This window comes from Felis catus, chromosome E2 (genome assembly GCF_018350175.1).
Source record: "Felis catus isolate Fca126 chromosome E2, F.catus_Fca126_mat1.0, whole genome shotgun sequence".
In the NCBI taxonomy this organism is placed as follows: Eukaryota; Metazoa; Chordata; class Mammalia; order Carnivora; family Felidae; genus Felis; species Felis catus.
In genome coordinates this window covers 18,778,886-18,795,664 of record NC_058382.1, presented here as the reverse complement: position 1 = coordinate 18,795,664, position 16,779 = coordinate 18,778,886, and the positions used below count along the sequence as shown (strand labels likewise).

At 48.4% G+C, this 16,779-nt stretch overlaps 1 protein-coding gene across 5 annotated transcripts in view; it reads left to right on the top strand.

Annotated features, from left to right (window-relative positions):
- GARRE1 (granule associated Rac and RHOG effector 1) overlaps nucleotides 1–12,895 on the top strand; it is an 83,483-nt gene extending 70,588 nt beyond the window's left edge. For all 5 annotated transcript variants that reach the window (XM_023245828.2, XM_023245827.2, XM_003997945.6 and 2 more), the window contains 6 exons: nucleotides 1,579–1,704; nucleotides 2,794–3,827; nucleotides 7,105–7,270; nucleotides 8,029–8,166; nucleotides 9,699–9,777; nucleotides 10,275–12,895. In XM_023245828.2, the coding sequence (XP_023101596.2) occupies nucleotides 1,579–1,704; nucleotides 2,794–3,827; nucleotides 7,105–7,270; nucleotides 8,029–8,166; nucleotides 9,699–9,777; nucleotides 10,275–10,583 (1,852 nt within the window). In that variant the 3' untranslated portion in view covers nucleotides 10,584–12,895. The remainder of the gene's footprint in view (nucleotides 1–1,578; nucleotides 1,705–2,793; nucleotides 3,828–7,104; nucleotides 7,271–8,028; nucleotides 8,167–9,698; nucleotides 9,778–10,274) is intronic.
- Nucleotides 12,896–16,779: the final 3,884 nt, after the last annotated feature.

Here is a 16,779-nt window from a genome sequence, read left to right as displayed (position 1 = left end):
AGCAAGTTTGGGGGTCATCGGGCTACAGAAGACAGTGCTCCGGGAGGAAAGAAACATTGCAAAACGTTGCTGAGAGATTGAGTAAGGCGGAGACAGGCAATTGACCTTTGACATTAGCAAGAAGGAAGTTATTTGATAAAAGCTATTCTGGTGTAGTTACGGGGATGAAAGCCCATTGGTTGTGGGGGGAAGGGAGAATAGGAGGTAAGGGGTGCCTGAGTGGCTCAGTCGGCTAAATTCTTGATTTCGGCTCAGGTCATGGTCTCACAGTTTGCAAGATCAAGCCCCACATCGGGCTCTGTGCTGACATTGTGGAACCTGCCTGGGATTCTCTCTCTCTTTCTGCCTCTCTCTCTCTCTCTCTCAAAATAAATAAATAAACTTTAAAAAAGAGAGAATATGAGGTAAGGAAGAGGAGAAGACAGTGTGTTTGGCTAAGAAGGGGAGGAGAGAAATTCACAGTGTCTGGAGGGGAATGTGGGGCGAAGAGAAAGAAACTGGTCAGTGAGGCTGGTTTGTTGGCCAAAGGGAATGTCATGGGGACAAAGGGGGCGATTAGGTGAGCAGGGTCCTCGGGAAAGCAGGAGGGTCCAGAGCATGCAGTGCTCGCTCGGCTGGAGGGACAGTCTGTGGCGGAGCAAGGCTTGTGTTCCGCCGTGACTGGAGGGGCAGGCAGCACGGGCAGGTGAGCTGGTGCGTGGTGGTGAGGAGAGGAAGCAGACCTCATCTCGTGTGTCTTCTCAGTTACTTGAGAGCCGTGATGGGGAAGAAGGAATGATGGCGGCAGGGATGGCAGGGTCTGAGGAGAGAGGACGCGGGCTGAGGTGGTCATCTTGGAAAACGTTCATTTATGGGAAGGCTGTTTGTTGCTTACCTGAAATTTGCAGCGAGTCTGAGTGGCAGACGGTGAGGGTTTTACCTCCACGGACCTGCAGTTTCCCGGGTGCAGGTGTGAAGCACTAACAAGAAAGTGGGAGCAAGGATGTTCTGGAAAGGAGCAGATACTGTGTTGGCTCACAGAATCTGCACAGGGTAGGGCAGAAAGTCAGGACCGGGGCCGGTGTGGGCAGCGAGAGGGCTTTAGGGCCCCCAGAAGGTATCCCCTCCAGCCAACCCTTCTCTTGCTCCTGAACAGACTCCAGGGAGATCCTAGAGCTCCCCCTCCTCTTGCAGGGCAGTGGGTTCCAGCGTCCGCCTTGTCATTCTCGAAGTGCTCTTCAGTTGCTCAATTTTTATTTGGTGCCCGAAGCATGTAAAAATGGCAGCCTTTTGGGGCGCCTGGGTGGCTTGGTCGGTTAAGCGTCCGACTTCGGCTCAGGTCATGATCTCACAGTCTGTGAGTTCGAGCCCTGCGTCGGGCTCTGTGCTGACAGCTCAGAGCCTGGAGCCTGTTTCAGATTCTGTGTCTCCCTCTCTCTCTGCCCCTCCCCTGTTCATGCTCTGTCTCTCTCTGTCTCAAAAATAAATAAACGTTAAAAAAAATTAAAAAAAAAAAATGGCAGCCTTTTGTAGGAGGCCTGCTTGAAACACTTTTTCAGGGAAGTGTAGCCCAGACTGACAAGCCCGGTTCGTGCCTAGGTGCCTGAAAGAGGACCCTGCGACCATGTCCCTGCTGCAGAGAAGCCTGGATCCGGAGAAGACCCTGGGGCTGGTGGACGTGCTCTACACGGCTGTGCTGGACCTCAACCGCTGGAGGGCAGGGAGGTCGGTGTCCCCGCCGGTCACCTCAAGTGCTTTATATTCAGGCCCGCACTTAGGGACAGCATGACCACATACAGCTTCGTGTGTGCTCACGTCGCTGATAGCGTGTGAGTCAGTAAGGCGAGAAAGCGAATTTTTTGGTAACCTAACTTCGGAATGATTTCAGATTTTACAGAAGAGTTGCAGTGATACCAAGAATTGCTCTCTGCCCTTTACCCAGACTCCTCCAGTTACTTCACATGTCTGCCTTCATTTGTTTTATCACTCGAGAGTAAGCCCATCAAGAGGGTTTTAACCCAACTCATTTACACCTTATGAGCAGAGAAATGTTTAGAAAACTTACTGATGTCCTATATCAACTTTATATCTGAAAGCAGCTGACAGTCACAAGATTGTCTCTGGAAATTATGGACATTAGAATGGTAGGGATCTTAAACATCTAGCCATGCACCCCCTTTCTTAACTCACGAGCGATGAGGCCCAGGAGACTGAGGTGGCTTGTCCGGGCTCCCACCAGCGTCGCCTGCCTCCACTCCATACCCTTTCTGACTCTAGGGCTTTCAGTACTAGAAAAAGTGCCCAGAAAACCTTGGAAGTAACAACCATCTGTTCTTAGCACTGTCTGTAAATCACTTCCAAGGACAGCAGTGCTGCACAGTGTCACTGAGTCCCGCTCGCCCACCCTGTCTGCTGTGGGGCTTTGTCCACGTCCCTCTGCTGGCCCAGCCCCCGTCCTCGTCCTCCAGGCACAAAGCTGACCTCTGCCACTTGCATGCCCGCTCTACCCTTGCTTCACTCTGTACTATGGTTAGAGGGTTTCGCTCAAACTCCTCCAGCCAGAATCTAAATGTACTTTTCACAGCCTCATGTTAGACGCTGTAGATTTTTTTTTTATCATAAATATGGATAGTAAGTACTTAAGTTACATACACTTAAAAGCCTTGGGTATTCATTTATTTATCTATAAAATAAGGGAACCTGATACCAACTAGAGAGATTGTTTTTGTCCTTAAATGCGTAGAGATCATTTCATTGTCCAATCTGTATATTTGTCTTTTTTTTTTTTTTTTAAATACATCTCTGTTTAAATAGGGAGCAAGCTTTACCCTGCATACAGATCCAGCTTCAGAGGGAGATCTGTGATTTTGGGAATCAGGCTGACCTGCCTTCTGGGAATGGAAACAAATCTTCAGGTGGTCTGCAGAAGACGTTCTCCAAACTGACATCCCGGTTCACCAAGAAAGCTTCGTGTACCAGCTCCAGCAGCAGCACAAATTATTCCATCCCAAATACCCCTTCCAAAAACATCTTCATAGCTGGGTGTTCAGAAGAGAAGGCCAAAATGCCCAGCAATATTGATTCAAGGTTACAAAGCATTTTGAACATTGGTAATTTCCCCAGGACTGCAGACCCCTCACAGTCCACTCAGAATCCCGGTAATCAAATGGCCAATGGTTTTCTCATGGAGAGGCGTGACAACTTCCTGCAAGGGGACGATGGCAAGGATGAGAAGGGTATGAACTTACCAACTGATCAGGAAATGCAGGAGGTGATAGATTTTCTCTCGGGCTTTAACATGGGCCAATCACATCAGGGCTCCCCATTGGTGACAAGGCGTAATTCTGCTGCCACAGCCATGGTGACTGAACAGAAGGCAGGAGCCATGCAGCCACAGCAGCCACCACTGCCGGTGCCCCCTCCACCACGGCCGCCCCAGGCTGGGGCCCACACTCCTCTGACACCCCAGCCGGGCCTGGCAGCTCAGCAGCAGTCCCCAAAGCAACAACAGCCCCAGCTCCAATACTACCAACACCTGCTCCAACCCATTGGACCTCAGCAACCCCCACCCCAGCCTCGGGCCCCTGGGAAATGGGTACATGGCTCATCCCAGCAGCCAGCACAGCCTGTTGGAGCAGGTCTGTCTCCTCTTGGCCAGTGGCCTGGTATATCTGATCTCAGTTCTGACTTGTACAGCTTGGGTCTGGTGAGCAGCTATATGGATAATGTGATGTCGGAGGTTTTGGGGCAGAAGCCACAGGGACCTAGAAATAACACCTGGCCAAACCGTGACCAAAGTGATGGAGTCTTTGGAATGTTGGGGGAGATTCTGCCTTTTGATCCTGCAGGTATGTGACCCACCCCTGCCCCTTGGGGTTTTCAGATAAATATAATCACTGAGGACTTCATAGCGCCTGACACAGCCTTACTTGTGGGGGGAAGTGACCTAATTTCCTTTTAAAGACCCTTTCTCACTGTCGGTTGGTAATCATGGGGCACCTCCAGCAAAGATAGGCAACAGTGGTGAGAATGAGGTTTCTCTCACTATATGGAGAATGGGATTGAGGCTAAGAGAAGTTACTTGAGTAGCTCCAAGTCCCATAATTCAAGCAGGCTCCAGTCTGGGTCCTCCCATTCGTGAGAGCCAAGGTGGCTGGTCCTTTGTGAGTACACAACCTGTTCTGTGACTCTTCTTTGCCTAGACTCTTGGGCCTATGGGAGGTAGTGGAGTACCTTCCTGCCTCATAGAATAAGGCTTCTGGCCTGAACACTGAAAATACCACCAGAGTTATCTTGGGAAATTAGAAACATAACTTCACAACAAACAAAAACAGAATAGGAGGAGGAACTAATTAAGGCCAAAAGCCATAATTAATTAAATTTAAAAGAAAAGTAGTGTCGAAATTGTAAAATAAAATCTAAAAGAAGAAATCTCTTGAAGCAAATAGACAAACCAATTTATCGTAAGCTTTAGTAAGAGCAAAGAGAGACAAGATTAAGAAAGAGAAAGGAGCTGTCATTCCAGAAATAGGAGAGGTTGAAAGAAGTGTAAGACATTACTACATATGACTCAATGACAACATATTTGAAAACTGAGTGGAAAATGACTTCTTTCCTAATAAAATACACATTTACCAAAATCGTACCCAGAAGTGGAAGACCTGCCTAGATCTCCATCAGTGGAAGAGATTGGAACGGTAATTATGAAGCCAACATGATTCACCATAAAAACTTTATAAAGATTGTTAAAAAAGCAAACTGCAGTCATCTCTTCATGAATGTGGGTAGGGGCAAGACAACCTAGCAGTGTGTCGGAAGTGTCTGCTACAGTGTCTGTTACTAAACCCGGTTTACTGCAGGGGTGGAAAGTGGTTCAGTGTTAGGGACTCTGCTACCGTAGAGTAATCCATCGCGTCAGCCAGTTAAATGAGATGCTGTAAAGACTCTAGAAAAAGACACCCGTAATTCCTTCAAACAAACAAACAAACAAAAACAAAAGCACAGAAAAACAAAACTCAAGAGATGAATAGAAAGAAATTTCTTGAATATATATATATATATATATAAAGACTTCCAAAAGCCAGTAGCAAGTAGTACTCTATATAGTGAAACAAAATCATTCCAGTTAAAATCATGACCCAGACAGGGTGACAGCTATTACCACCAACAGCATATAACTTTGTCTCAGACTTTCTAGCAAACACGGCAAAAGAAAAAGATACACTAAAAGGCACATCTCTGGGGGCATCTGGTGGCTCAGTCGGTTAAGCTTCCGACCTTGGCTCAGGTCATGATCTCAAGTTCATGAGTTCAGGCCCCATGTCAGGCTCTCTCTTGTCGGCACAGATCCTCTGCCCCCTCCCCCTCTCTGCCCCTCCCTCCCTCACGCTCTCTCTTTCTCTCAAAAACAAATAAATTTAAAAAAAGAAAACCATCTTTTTGCTGGCAGTAGAATTAGAAAAAAAGAAAGCTCAATAAAAAAACTTCTAAAATTAGTAAGCAAGTCGGTAAGGCAGGTGGATGGAAGATAAATACAGAGAAATCCATTAATGTCTTCTCGAATTTAGCAAAAGGTATACAGAATAGAAAATATGTCTCATTCACAAGGAGAATACTGTGAAGTATTATAAATAACTACAGCAAATATTTATAGAAATAACCAGTGGAAGAGGAGATCCACTGCTAAAACAACCTGGCATTAACTATTAATGGAAAGAAATGTTTTCTTATGTCTTCTAAAAATTCCTCATACCATTGCTCGTGCTTGCTTGTTCCTGCTGTCCTTGGGTGGTAGATGTGGGCAGCCCTGCCCACGGGGCACAGGGAGAGCAGGCCTACCTGGTTGCCCTTGACCGGGGTGGGTGCAGCACGGTTTCTCAGCTGCTGTTAAACGGTACGTCTTTTGATAGTCATGTAATTAAATCCAGAGTATAAATGGTGTTTGGCAGAATTTTGCCAGATCTTTGATCTTTGTTGAGGCCTGGGCAGCCTTTATGTCTTTAGCCTAAGGACTTGACTGGCTTTTGTTTCTGGCTCCTCCTTTCTGACCTGCAGGTCCTTATGTACCTTCCTGCAGACCCCACCTGAGAGCATAAGGTCTCTATAGCCCTTTCTCCAAATTAAGGAAGGGCACTCCTCTGGATACATGAGTTTCAGAAGGCACCCTTTAGGGCAGGGCCTGGGAGAGCAGAGTGCCCACCCCCCCCCCCCCCCCGCCCTGCACAGACACTCTGGCCCCTGGTGGCATGGTTTGACTCACTGAGAAGGGGGCCTTGGTTTCGGCCCAGCACTACCACCCCAGTGTGGGCATCTTTGTGCATTGCACACAGGGCAGTCTCACGCAGCAGTCCTGTGGCAGTGCCCTGAGGACAGGCCAGTAATGCGATCGTGCCCTGGTACTTTCGCCAGCTTAAAGCTGACAAGTACACACTGCTGAGACCTATTCAGTTTGTGATCCGTAGATACTTCCCTGCCATATTTTCTTGTCTGACGCTTTCTGTCATGCCTTTTATGCTGTTTTGTCTCCTGCCCATCCTTACTTGGCTCTGTCCGGTATGTTTCCAGTCACCTCTTAATACATTCTGAAGTTTTAACTCCTCCATTACCACTCTTGTTATCTTCAGACTGAATGAGTAGGTCTGCCGTCCAGTATCCAGGAAAATCCTGGATTCGAGTTGGGCCACGTGGGAATGACATATCTCTGACTGACCATGATGCTCTGATAACTATCAGGTTATCAGTTGGCCGAAGACATCATCTGATGTTCTAAGCTCTTAAGTATGTAGCACCAGACACTGGGAATTTTTAAAGTAACTGGTGTTTAACATTTAATCATGGATCCTTTTGTGTTCACGGTCTTTTGTTCAGAGTCAGCCTGCCTCTGTCCTAGGTATAACCCTTCTTGACAGTCCCTACGCACACACCACACCCCAGCTTCAGACCTGTGGCTGAGAGCCCATCTCACCATGGCGGGCTGCCGGGCAGTCCTGCTGCTCTGGGCCACAAGCCCGGCAGCGCCTTGGCACTTTTCATTGTGCGTGTGACCAGCACATCCTCAGGAGGCAGGGAAGGAAACAAGAGGCCAGTGTGACCCCAAAACCTATTTGTCCCTTTGTCTTGACACAGTGGGTTCAGACCCCGAGTTTGCACGCTATGTGGCAGGAGTGAGCCAGGCAATGCAGCAGAAAAGGCAAGTTCAACACGGTCGCCGCCCAGGCAACCCCCGGGGCCACTGGCCACCCATGGATGATGCCCATCGGACCTGGCCTTTCCCGGAGTTCTTCACAGAAGGGTGAGTGCTGCATGTGTCAGGGAGGCAGAGTTTGGGACTGGGGTAAGCCCTGTGGGACCCTTGTGCACTCTTACCAGGCAGTTCATTTCCAAGGCCCCAGATGAGAGAGTAACATCTTGTCAACCCTTCAGGAGGGTTAGGGTTAGGGTTATGATGTGTCTCTGTAAACACCATCATCAGTATAAATTGATAATTTTCAACACGTGCTCTTCTGCCCTAAACGAGGAACTTATTTGATGGTGTTTATGAGGTAACTGCATGTTTACCACGATCTTGATGTTGAAATGGGCATGGCCGTGGAACCCATGTGATTTACGGAATGTGGCCCTTGTAGCCTCCAAGAAGCAAAGGTGTATGATCCAGAGGCCAGTGTGGTGAGACAACGGGGATTTTCATCCTAAAGACAACCGGACGTTGACTTTTCACGTCTCTTACTGCCACCTGGTTCATAAGTCTAGACGGCCAAAGACCATTTCAACTTGTTGCTCTCAAATGAATTTCCTATGCAGAGCACAGTCTTCTGAGAAGAATGCAGGGCAACGATGAGCACATGTTACTTTTGAAATAAGGGACTGCTCAGAACTGCTCAGGTTTTTAGAAGGGGAGGTGAGAGACCACTGTCTGGTTGTTGGATGAATGCAGGATAAAGACTGTTCCTTCAGGGCTGGGGCAGGCGGGCGGCCGGCCTGGGGGCTGTCCAGCTGGTGTCCAGGCCGGCCGCAGGAGCCCCGGGACCACCTTCTGTCTTTGGCTTTCAGGGACGGCCTACACAGCGGCTGGTCAGGTGCTCAGGCAGACTCTGCCAGCTCAAGTGATGAGACGTCCTCCGCCAACGGAGACAGCTTGTTCTCCATGTTTTCAGGGCCCGACCTCGTTGCTGCTGTCAAGCAGAGAAGGTATGAAGAGATTTTCAAGTGCAAAGGACAGAGGGCACAAGAATGCGATCCACAGCTTATTCCTCTGGAAAGCTCGGGAACCGCGTTGTCCCCAGTCAGCCTGGTGTGGGAAAGGCAGAGGGCCTTGGCCACCACTGTCTTGCTGAGTCCTCTCTGGCTACCATGCAGGCTTGTAGCCCAGGTGACTTGACATTGGGTTGGGTTTTGCTGGCAGAACAGTCTAATGCAAGCGGTAGCCAAAAATACCAGTGTGAGGCAGGGGAGGGTTCTGGAGACAGGGTCTGGTCTGCTGATACTGGACTGTGTCGTGTGAGAGGCAGCCCTTTCTATGGGAGGAGCAGGACCGGGTCAACCAGGTTCTAGTCAGGCTTTGCAACTCCAGACAAGGGCCTGGCCCTCTCTGACCCTGTTTCTTCGGTGAAAAAAATAGTAATGGAGTATATTCAGGTCTGAGAGGTTTTAAAAGTAGGGATACGTGGCTGGCTCAGTCGGTGGAACATGCAACTCTTGATCTCAGGGTCATTAGTTCAAGCCCCACATGGGGCATGGTGCTTACTCAAAGAAAAAGAGAGAGAGAGAGAGAGAGAGAGAGAGAGAGAGAGAGAAGAAAAGAGGGGCATCTGGGTGGCCCAGTCAGTTGAGCATCTGACTTTTGGTTTCAGCTCAGGTCATGATGTCACGGTTCATGAGTTGGAGCCCGAAGTCAGGCACTGCCAGGGTAGAGCCTGCTTGGGATTCTCTCTCTCTCCCTCTTTCTCTGTCCATTCCCTGCTCACTCTCTTTCTCTCAAAATAAGTAAATAAGCTTTAAAACAAAGAAACATGTCAGGATGGATTGGGTGCTATGAAGAAAAATATAAGGGTCAAGGAGGCTTCTGACGAGCAGAAAACTGAACAAAATGAGGGTGAGAAATTGGCAGTGGGGTATGTGTCAGAGAGAAGAATCAGGGATGCTCTGCAAGTTTTTGTTTGGCCAGAGCATCTGGATGAAGGGGGTGCTGCGAACCGAGGCAGGAGGAGGCAGGAGGAGTGGAACTGACCAGGGGTAGCGTGTAAGATGTCTGTTTTAGACAAGGGACACTGGAGAGGGCAGTGAGACATCGATGTGCAGCACTGCCTCTGCAGACACTGCCGTCCATCTGCAGGAGCAGACTGATTTACTGGGCCCCGAGCCTGCTCCGCCCTGCCTGTGTCGTTCAGCGTCAGAACAGAAATTTTTCATGTTTGTGATTCACACCAACAGTCTTTTAAGTCCTACTTCCCCAGGGCACGGGAAGCATTCAGTATCTGTTGAATAAATTCACAAAAGCCAGAGCCAGGGGAATGGCCAGTGCCCGTCTTCACGCCTGCCACTCCCACCTCCCCAAGCCTGTGGCGGCTTCCGGGAGTGCTCCGTTCACTGGCGACCCACCAAGGCCTCCCCACCTAGAACCAGTGCCCAGAGCCACCAGAGCCAGGTGGCCAGTGTGTCCCCGGGAAGCAAGCTGGGTGGGACACCAGGGGCCCACCGTGCTGAGCTCCGGGTTCTTTCAGGAAACACAGCAGTGGAGAACAGGAGACCAGCACGCTGCCCTCACCACCTCTTCTTAGCACCGTGGAGGACGTGAACCAGGTATCGTGGGCCCTGTTCTGGCCAAGGAGGGCTGGCTCTCTGGGGTGCAGACCATGAGCAAAGTTGCAAAGCTTCAGTTTTAAGAGGGCTTCAAAGCAATGACAGGTTCTTAACTACCTCAGCTGACTCAGAGCCAGATTTACAGGAAGCTCTGGGGCTGTGCCATCCACGGTGACAGGCAACAGCCACACGTGGCTATTTCAATTGCAACATTCCTTGGTTCCTTAGTGACACTAGCCATATGTGGTAGTGGCTACTGTGTTGAGCGGCACAGACTGACACTAGCCATATGTGGTAGTGGCTACTGTGTTGAGCGGCGCAGACACAGAACATTTCTGTCCTTGCAGGTTCGATTGGACGAGGCTGTCCCGGGGCCGTGGGGAGGTGTGGGGCTCGCACATGGCTCCTAGGTGTGCGTCAGGACCAGAGACCTGGGGAGGTGGGAAAAGACGATGAACTGCCAGAAATGCCCCTAAGAACCCTCTTCTGTCTCTCAGGATAACAAAACCAAAACGTGGCCACCCAAAGCACCCTGGCAACACCCTTCCCCGGTGCCCAGCACGCTGCCGAGCCCGAGCGCACCTCTGTACGCAGTCGCCGGCCCCGGCAGCCAGTGGAACGACACCATGCAGATGCTGCAGTCCCCGGTGTGGGCCGCGACCAGCGATCGCAGCGCCACCTCCTTCACCTACGGGCAGACCCCACCGCAGCCTCCGCCCCCACCAGCCCACAAGGCAGCGCCCAAGGGCTTCAAGGCCTTCCCCGGGAAGGCTGAGCGCCGGCCGGCCTACTTGCCCCAGTACTGACCCAGGGCCGGCCTGCCCGCCCAGAGCTGTTGGGGCCAGCATCCCCACCCTGACTAGCTGGCACCAGCCCCCCCAGAGGACCAGTGCACCCCTGTCCCAGGCAGGGCTCCTTGGGGATGGGGGTAGTTGGCAGCTCCAAGCCTTCAAGGCCTGGCTTCTCAAACTTTGGAGGCATCGGACCCCTGGAGGGCCAGCTGGAGACAGGTTTCTGACCCTCAGGGAGATGCTGGGGGATCTTCGAGCTTAATAAGCTCCTCCGGTGATTCTGATGCAGGTGGGCCAGAGGCCACACTTTGAGAAACACAGCTCTCTAGTTTGTAGTCCCACTGTGTGTGTTGGGAAGGCATCAGGCCTAAAGGCTGAGAGCAAAACTGACCATTCTTCTGAAACCCTCCCCTCCCCCTTCTTAACGCATTGAGTGATGACCACACCAGTCACTGTATTTTATAGCTATTTTTCATATAGGTTTTTAGTTAAAACATCTCCTGCCCCAAATGCATTGAAGATTTTAAGATAACAAATATAGAGGCCGGAGGTTTGTTCAACACTATCTTTATTTAAGCTTAAACAAAATGGGCAAAGTATAGAATATTTGTGATCGGAAGCAATCACCTGGGTTTTCTGTGGGTGGGCAGCCCCTCGCCACCCCAGCAGCACCCAAGGGGTGCAGTCTTTACCGGATTTACAAAAGCAGGATCGTAAAACTGATGTCAGAGGCATATTCCTGATGGTGCATGGAGATGAGCCAGCTGGCTGCTGTCCGTGTGCAGAGTCAGGCTGCACCTGCTGCCCTCAGATCCACACATGGCCAGAGGCTTTGACACGGTCTCGGAACGTGGGGGTGTGGTCAAGAGGCTGCACAGACGCACCTGCACTTGAAATTGCAGTAACATTTGTGAGCTGGCTCAAGACAAACCAATTACGATGTAGACAGGAATTAATTTAAAGTCTTTTCTTTAGAAAAACACAAACAAAAAACCACCTCATTTTCAGTTAACATGTGCCATTAAATAGATGACATCCTGTGGATTTAAGGATATTTTCCAGCCAGAATGGATCCAGAAGAATTGAATGGTGCTTAAATTGAGAAATAATAATAAATATATCTATATAGAATAGACATATCCCACTGTATATTAATTGAGGTTACAGAAGTTCTTTATATAAAACTTATTTAAATTTTTCATATTTCATCTTTGAAAAAGTCTAATTGAGAAAAATCCATAATATTTTCTGGTATGAAAGTTTGACAGTATTAATATTTTTTTTATATTTTCTTAAATCATTAAACCATTTTAATATATATGTTAACTACTAATAAATGGTTTATTCTTTCTAACTCCACATAAGCTTTTCCAGCGAAGATTGTAATAACACATTTATGTTCTCATTTTTCTACGGATATAAGTAAATTTATATTTAAAAATACCAAAAAGAAAAAAGATATACGTATATGTATGTATACACACCAATTCTAGAGGACCCTTAGGGTGTCTGAGCCCAGCCATCTGAGTTCTTAGCACTGTGTTGCCAGGCTGCTCCCAGGGCTCGGGTGTCGTCTTTTGTGCTGTGGGGGTTGCCATTGCTGCCTGTACTTCTGATCCTTTCACCGCGGGTTCCGAACATTCACCTCACCACGTTTACAGAGAACTATTTTGTACATAGACTTTTCCAGGCACGTGCTTTGCGCCCACCCCGCGTGGCCCTTGTCTGTGTTAGCCGTCGGTGTGTGCACTAATCTCTGTTGAAGTTGTTTGTGGCTGTTTCCCTCGTAAGATAGTTTTCTGTTCCCTTCAGTAACGTGTCCCCAGTCCCTTGTATTTCAAGTTCTATTATACTGAAGTACTCTTGTTTTAATAGTGCCTCCCCAAGGACCTCACCCTGGACAGAGGTCAGCCCTTGACGCCCCAGTGCAGGTGACGTCGACACCGCTAATTGTCACTTTCCAGTCTGTTTTGCTCGACTAAGCAGGACATTTCGTAATTGCATCTCCGTGGGCTGTGAGACTGTGTGAAACTGTTTGTGTGGTCTCCTTGCAGGTGCTGTGTTCTCAGCACCACCTTGCTCTGAACACTGGTTATTCCAGGTGCTGCGCTCGGCAGAGGGGTCTCGCCAAAGCGCATGTGTGTGCGTGTGTGAGTGTGTGTGTCCTTTGCATGGCCGGGCGTGGCCGCCTTGCTCGGGCATCAGCAGGACATCGTGTGAATAGTTACAATGCTTCCAAACTGGAACTCTACATTTTGTATCTTACTTTTAAAGCTCCTATAAGTAAAGTAACTATTGGCTTTATTAAAAATATACATTTAATAATATCTTGTATCTCTGTTTAAAATGAACTGCAGCAGACATGTGAGAAGCCCTGCCTGATTCATTACTTTGAAAAGCTGCACCCACATTGCTTTTGAGATCAGTTTGTCCTCTGATTCTGAGACCTCGCAAGAGGAAAGAACCCTGGGAGTGTTGGGATGAGCTGGGGTGGGTGGGCAGGAAGCAGACAACTACCGCACGTCTCCAGCCAGCTTCCCTAAGGCCAAAGGAGATCCGGATAGACGTCTGTGAGGACAGAGCCAGCGTCACGGTGAAGGAGCCACCTGGAGGGATGCAAGTTCTCTCCTTGGGTTGTGGTCCGCCAGTACCCCCATTCCACGAGCCAGGGGCGCTGTGAGCTGCCCAACCAGCCTTTCCAAGGAGCAGACCCAGGGATGAGCTCTCCCCTTGCTCCACCAGGGACCCCATATTTGGCAAGGAGATCATACCTTACAGGGAGGGACAAGGACTAGTCTCATTGGAGGATGCCCTCCTGCTAAGCAATGGGAAGCTTGTTCAGTGGGAACCACAAAGGGAGGGTGGGTTACAGGGGAATTTCAACTTTTCATTTACAGCAAGATAGTACTTGATTGAAGCTTTTTTTCGTGGCCTCGGGAAAAGATACAAGCATTAATCTATAACCTACCAGTATAAATACTAAGGCTTCTTTCTGCCCAGAAGCTGAGCATGGGGACCAAGACCCAGAGCCTTCTAAGTGCACCTCAGGACAAGGTTACTTAGTAACAGCTATGTTGCATGAGTGTGATAGGAAATACACCAGAAGTACCTATTAAAATGCTAGCATTTTATTCAAGCATGCTCTGTTTACCACCAGTACTTAGTGCTGTTCACTGGTTTCAATTCACAGCAGTGGTGGAGACAGAAGAGTTCTGTGGCCAGGCTATGTGCCGGATGGGTGAGAGTGGAAAGCTGAACAGATGTTACGCCTGAACAGCAAGAGGGTCCTTGTGAGGCTGGTGACCCTCCGTTTCCACCTGGGGGATCCTGGGAAAATAGGGCGTCCAGCTCAAAGAGTGTAGCTGAGCGCGGAAACTGCTTCGGATCCTCTGTCGGCCCATCTCTACCCCTCCTCCATTTGTACTCTCTCAAAAATACATAAATGTTAAAAAAAAAAAGTGTAGGGGGGTGCCTGGGTGGCTCAGTCTGTTAAGCATCCGACTCCTGGTTTTGGCTGAGGTGGTGATCTCACAGCTGGTGAGTTCAAGCCCCATGTGGGGCTCTGCACTGACAGTGCAGAGCCTACTTGGAATCCTCTCTCTCTTCCCTTGTCCCGCTCTCTCTCTTTCCCTCTCTCTCTCTCTCACACTCTCAAAATAAGTCAATAAACTTTAAAAAAAATAATTTTTAAAAAAGTGTAGCTGAAACACAGCATGCCAATTGTGACACTGTGAGAGGATGGCCCTTTGTGCACACCGTGTGGCCACTGTTGTGACTGCTTCCTGATCTGGAAACACTGAGGAAATAAACCCTTCCAATGGCAAGCTCCTCAAATGCCCAAAAGCCGTGTATGTGGAAAACACGACTAGCTGCCTCCCAGCCACATGTGTCGAGGAACCTCCCGGGCCAGGCTCCTGGATGTGGCTAATATTGAGCCTGAGTTTGGGAGGTGGGCATAAGTGAGGAGAAAGGACTGTTTCAAGAGTGTCATGTTCATTTCCACATCTAAAGTCACTTCAAGGCTAGGGCGTCTGGGTGGCTCAGTCGATTGAGCCTCCAACTTGGGCTCAGGTCATGATCTCGTGGTTTGTGAATTCAAGCCCTGCATCGGGCTCGCTGCTGTCAGCATGGAGCCTGCTTCAGATCCTCTGTCCCCCTTTCTCTCTGCTCCTCCCCCACTTGTGCTGTCTCTCAAAAAAAAAACTTGTGTTTTTTTTTTAATTTAATAAAGTCATCTAAGGGCAAGGCCCTTGCTAGAACCCAGGGCTGCAAAGAAGATGCAGTCTCTGTTCTTAAAACTCAGTCTTGTATTTATTTTTTAATATCTTTTTAAAAATTACTTTATTTCCGGGGCACCTGGGTGGCTCAGTCGGTTAAGCCTCTGACTTCAACTCAGGTCTTGACCTCATGGCTCATGGGTTCAAGCCCCACATCAGACTCTCTGGTGTCAGCACAGAGCCTGCTTCAAATTCGCTGTCTCTCACTCTCTGCCTCTCCCCTGCTCATGCTTTTTTCCAGTCTCACTCAAAAATAAACATTAAAAAAAAGAATGAGAAAACTGGTAAAATTATTTTAATTCCAGTGTAGTTAACCTACAGTGTTTGTTTCAGGTGTACAATATAGTGATTCAACACTTCTGTACTCCATGCACATCGAGTGTACTCAATCCCCTTCGCCTATTTCACCCATCCCCCCCCCCACCCACCTCGCCTCTGGTAACCATCTGTTCTCTATAGTTAAGAGTCTGGTTTTTGGTTTTTGTCCCTTAAATTCCACGTATGAGTGAAATCATATGGTGTTTGTCTTCCTCAGACTGGCTCATTTCACTTAGCACCATACTTAGCTTCATCCATGTTGTTGCAGATGGCAAGATTTCATTCTTTACAGCTGAAGAAGACTCCACGTGTATATATATAGATAGCACATTTTCTTTATCCATTCATCTATTGACACATTGCTTCCATAATTTGCCTATTGTTAAGTAATGCTGCAGTAAACATAGGGGTGCATGTATCCCTTTGAATTAGTGTTTCCATATTCTTTGGGTGAATACCCAGTAGTGTGATTACTGACTCACAGGGTAGTTCTATTTTTAATTTTTTGAGGAACCTCCATTCTGTTTTTCACACTGGTTGCACCAGTTTGCATTCCCGCTAACAGTGCACAAAGGTTCCTGTTTCTCCACATGTTCTTCAACGTTTGTTTTTTGTGTTTTTTAGTTTAGTCATTCAGACAGGTATGAGGTGATATTGTGGTTTTGACTTGCATTTCCCTGATAACGAGGGATGTTGAGCATCATTTCGTGTGTCTCTTGGCCATCGGTATGTCCTCTTTGGAGGAGAAAACTCATAGTCTTTTAGGGGAGACAACCCCATCTTTCCCTTCCTTGTTAAGAGGCCACCCTCCATCTACCCAGCTGTTCTGGCAAAACTCTTAGAAGACATTCATTCTTGATTCCTCTTTCCTTTATTCTCCTCTTCCAGCAAGTCCTATAAGCCTATCATTACAAGGGCATTTGAATTCTTTTTAAGGTTATTTTTGAGAGAGAGAATATCCCAAGCAGCCTCCGCACTGTCAGTGTGGAGCCCGATGGGGGCTTGAACTCACCAACCTCGAGATCACGTCGCCAGCTGAAACCAAGAGTCTGACGTTTAACTGAACCACCCAGGTGCCCCCAAAGCATATTTGAATTCTATTATGTTCTTAAATATGCTGCCAACAACCTGGTCATCACCTGACTCCTGCCTCTCCCTCTCTGGCCTCAGGGTTTCCCATACACCTCTGCTACCTCAACATTGCCTCCCCCAGTGCCCACTTGCCTGCTGCTCCCACAAATGCTCCCTGCTTCTGCCTCCATCTGTTCTCTTGGGCCAGAGCCCAACCTCTACCTGGGTTGTTTTTCATGATAGCACTTAGCATTCCCCTGGAGCCATGTTTGCCTTTGACCCTCTCACTAGAAGGGAGGCCTCATGAGAGCAAGGAACAAGTCTTGTTCATGGCCACAGGGCCAGGGTGCAGAATGGCGAGAAGCAATTCCAGAGGAGCCAGACCAAAAGAGGCATTGACGCGCAAATCATTGAGCAAATTCTGATGCCAAGTAAACATAGATAAATTATAATTTCTAATTTTATATTTAGTATTTATTTATAATTATTTAATTTATATATGTTATTTATATATTGTTCTTTATAATTACTTATAATTATAATTA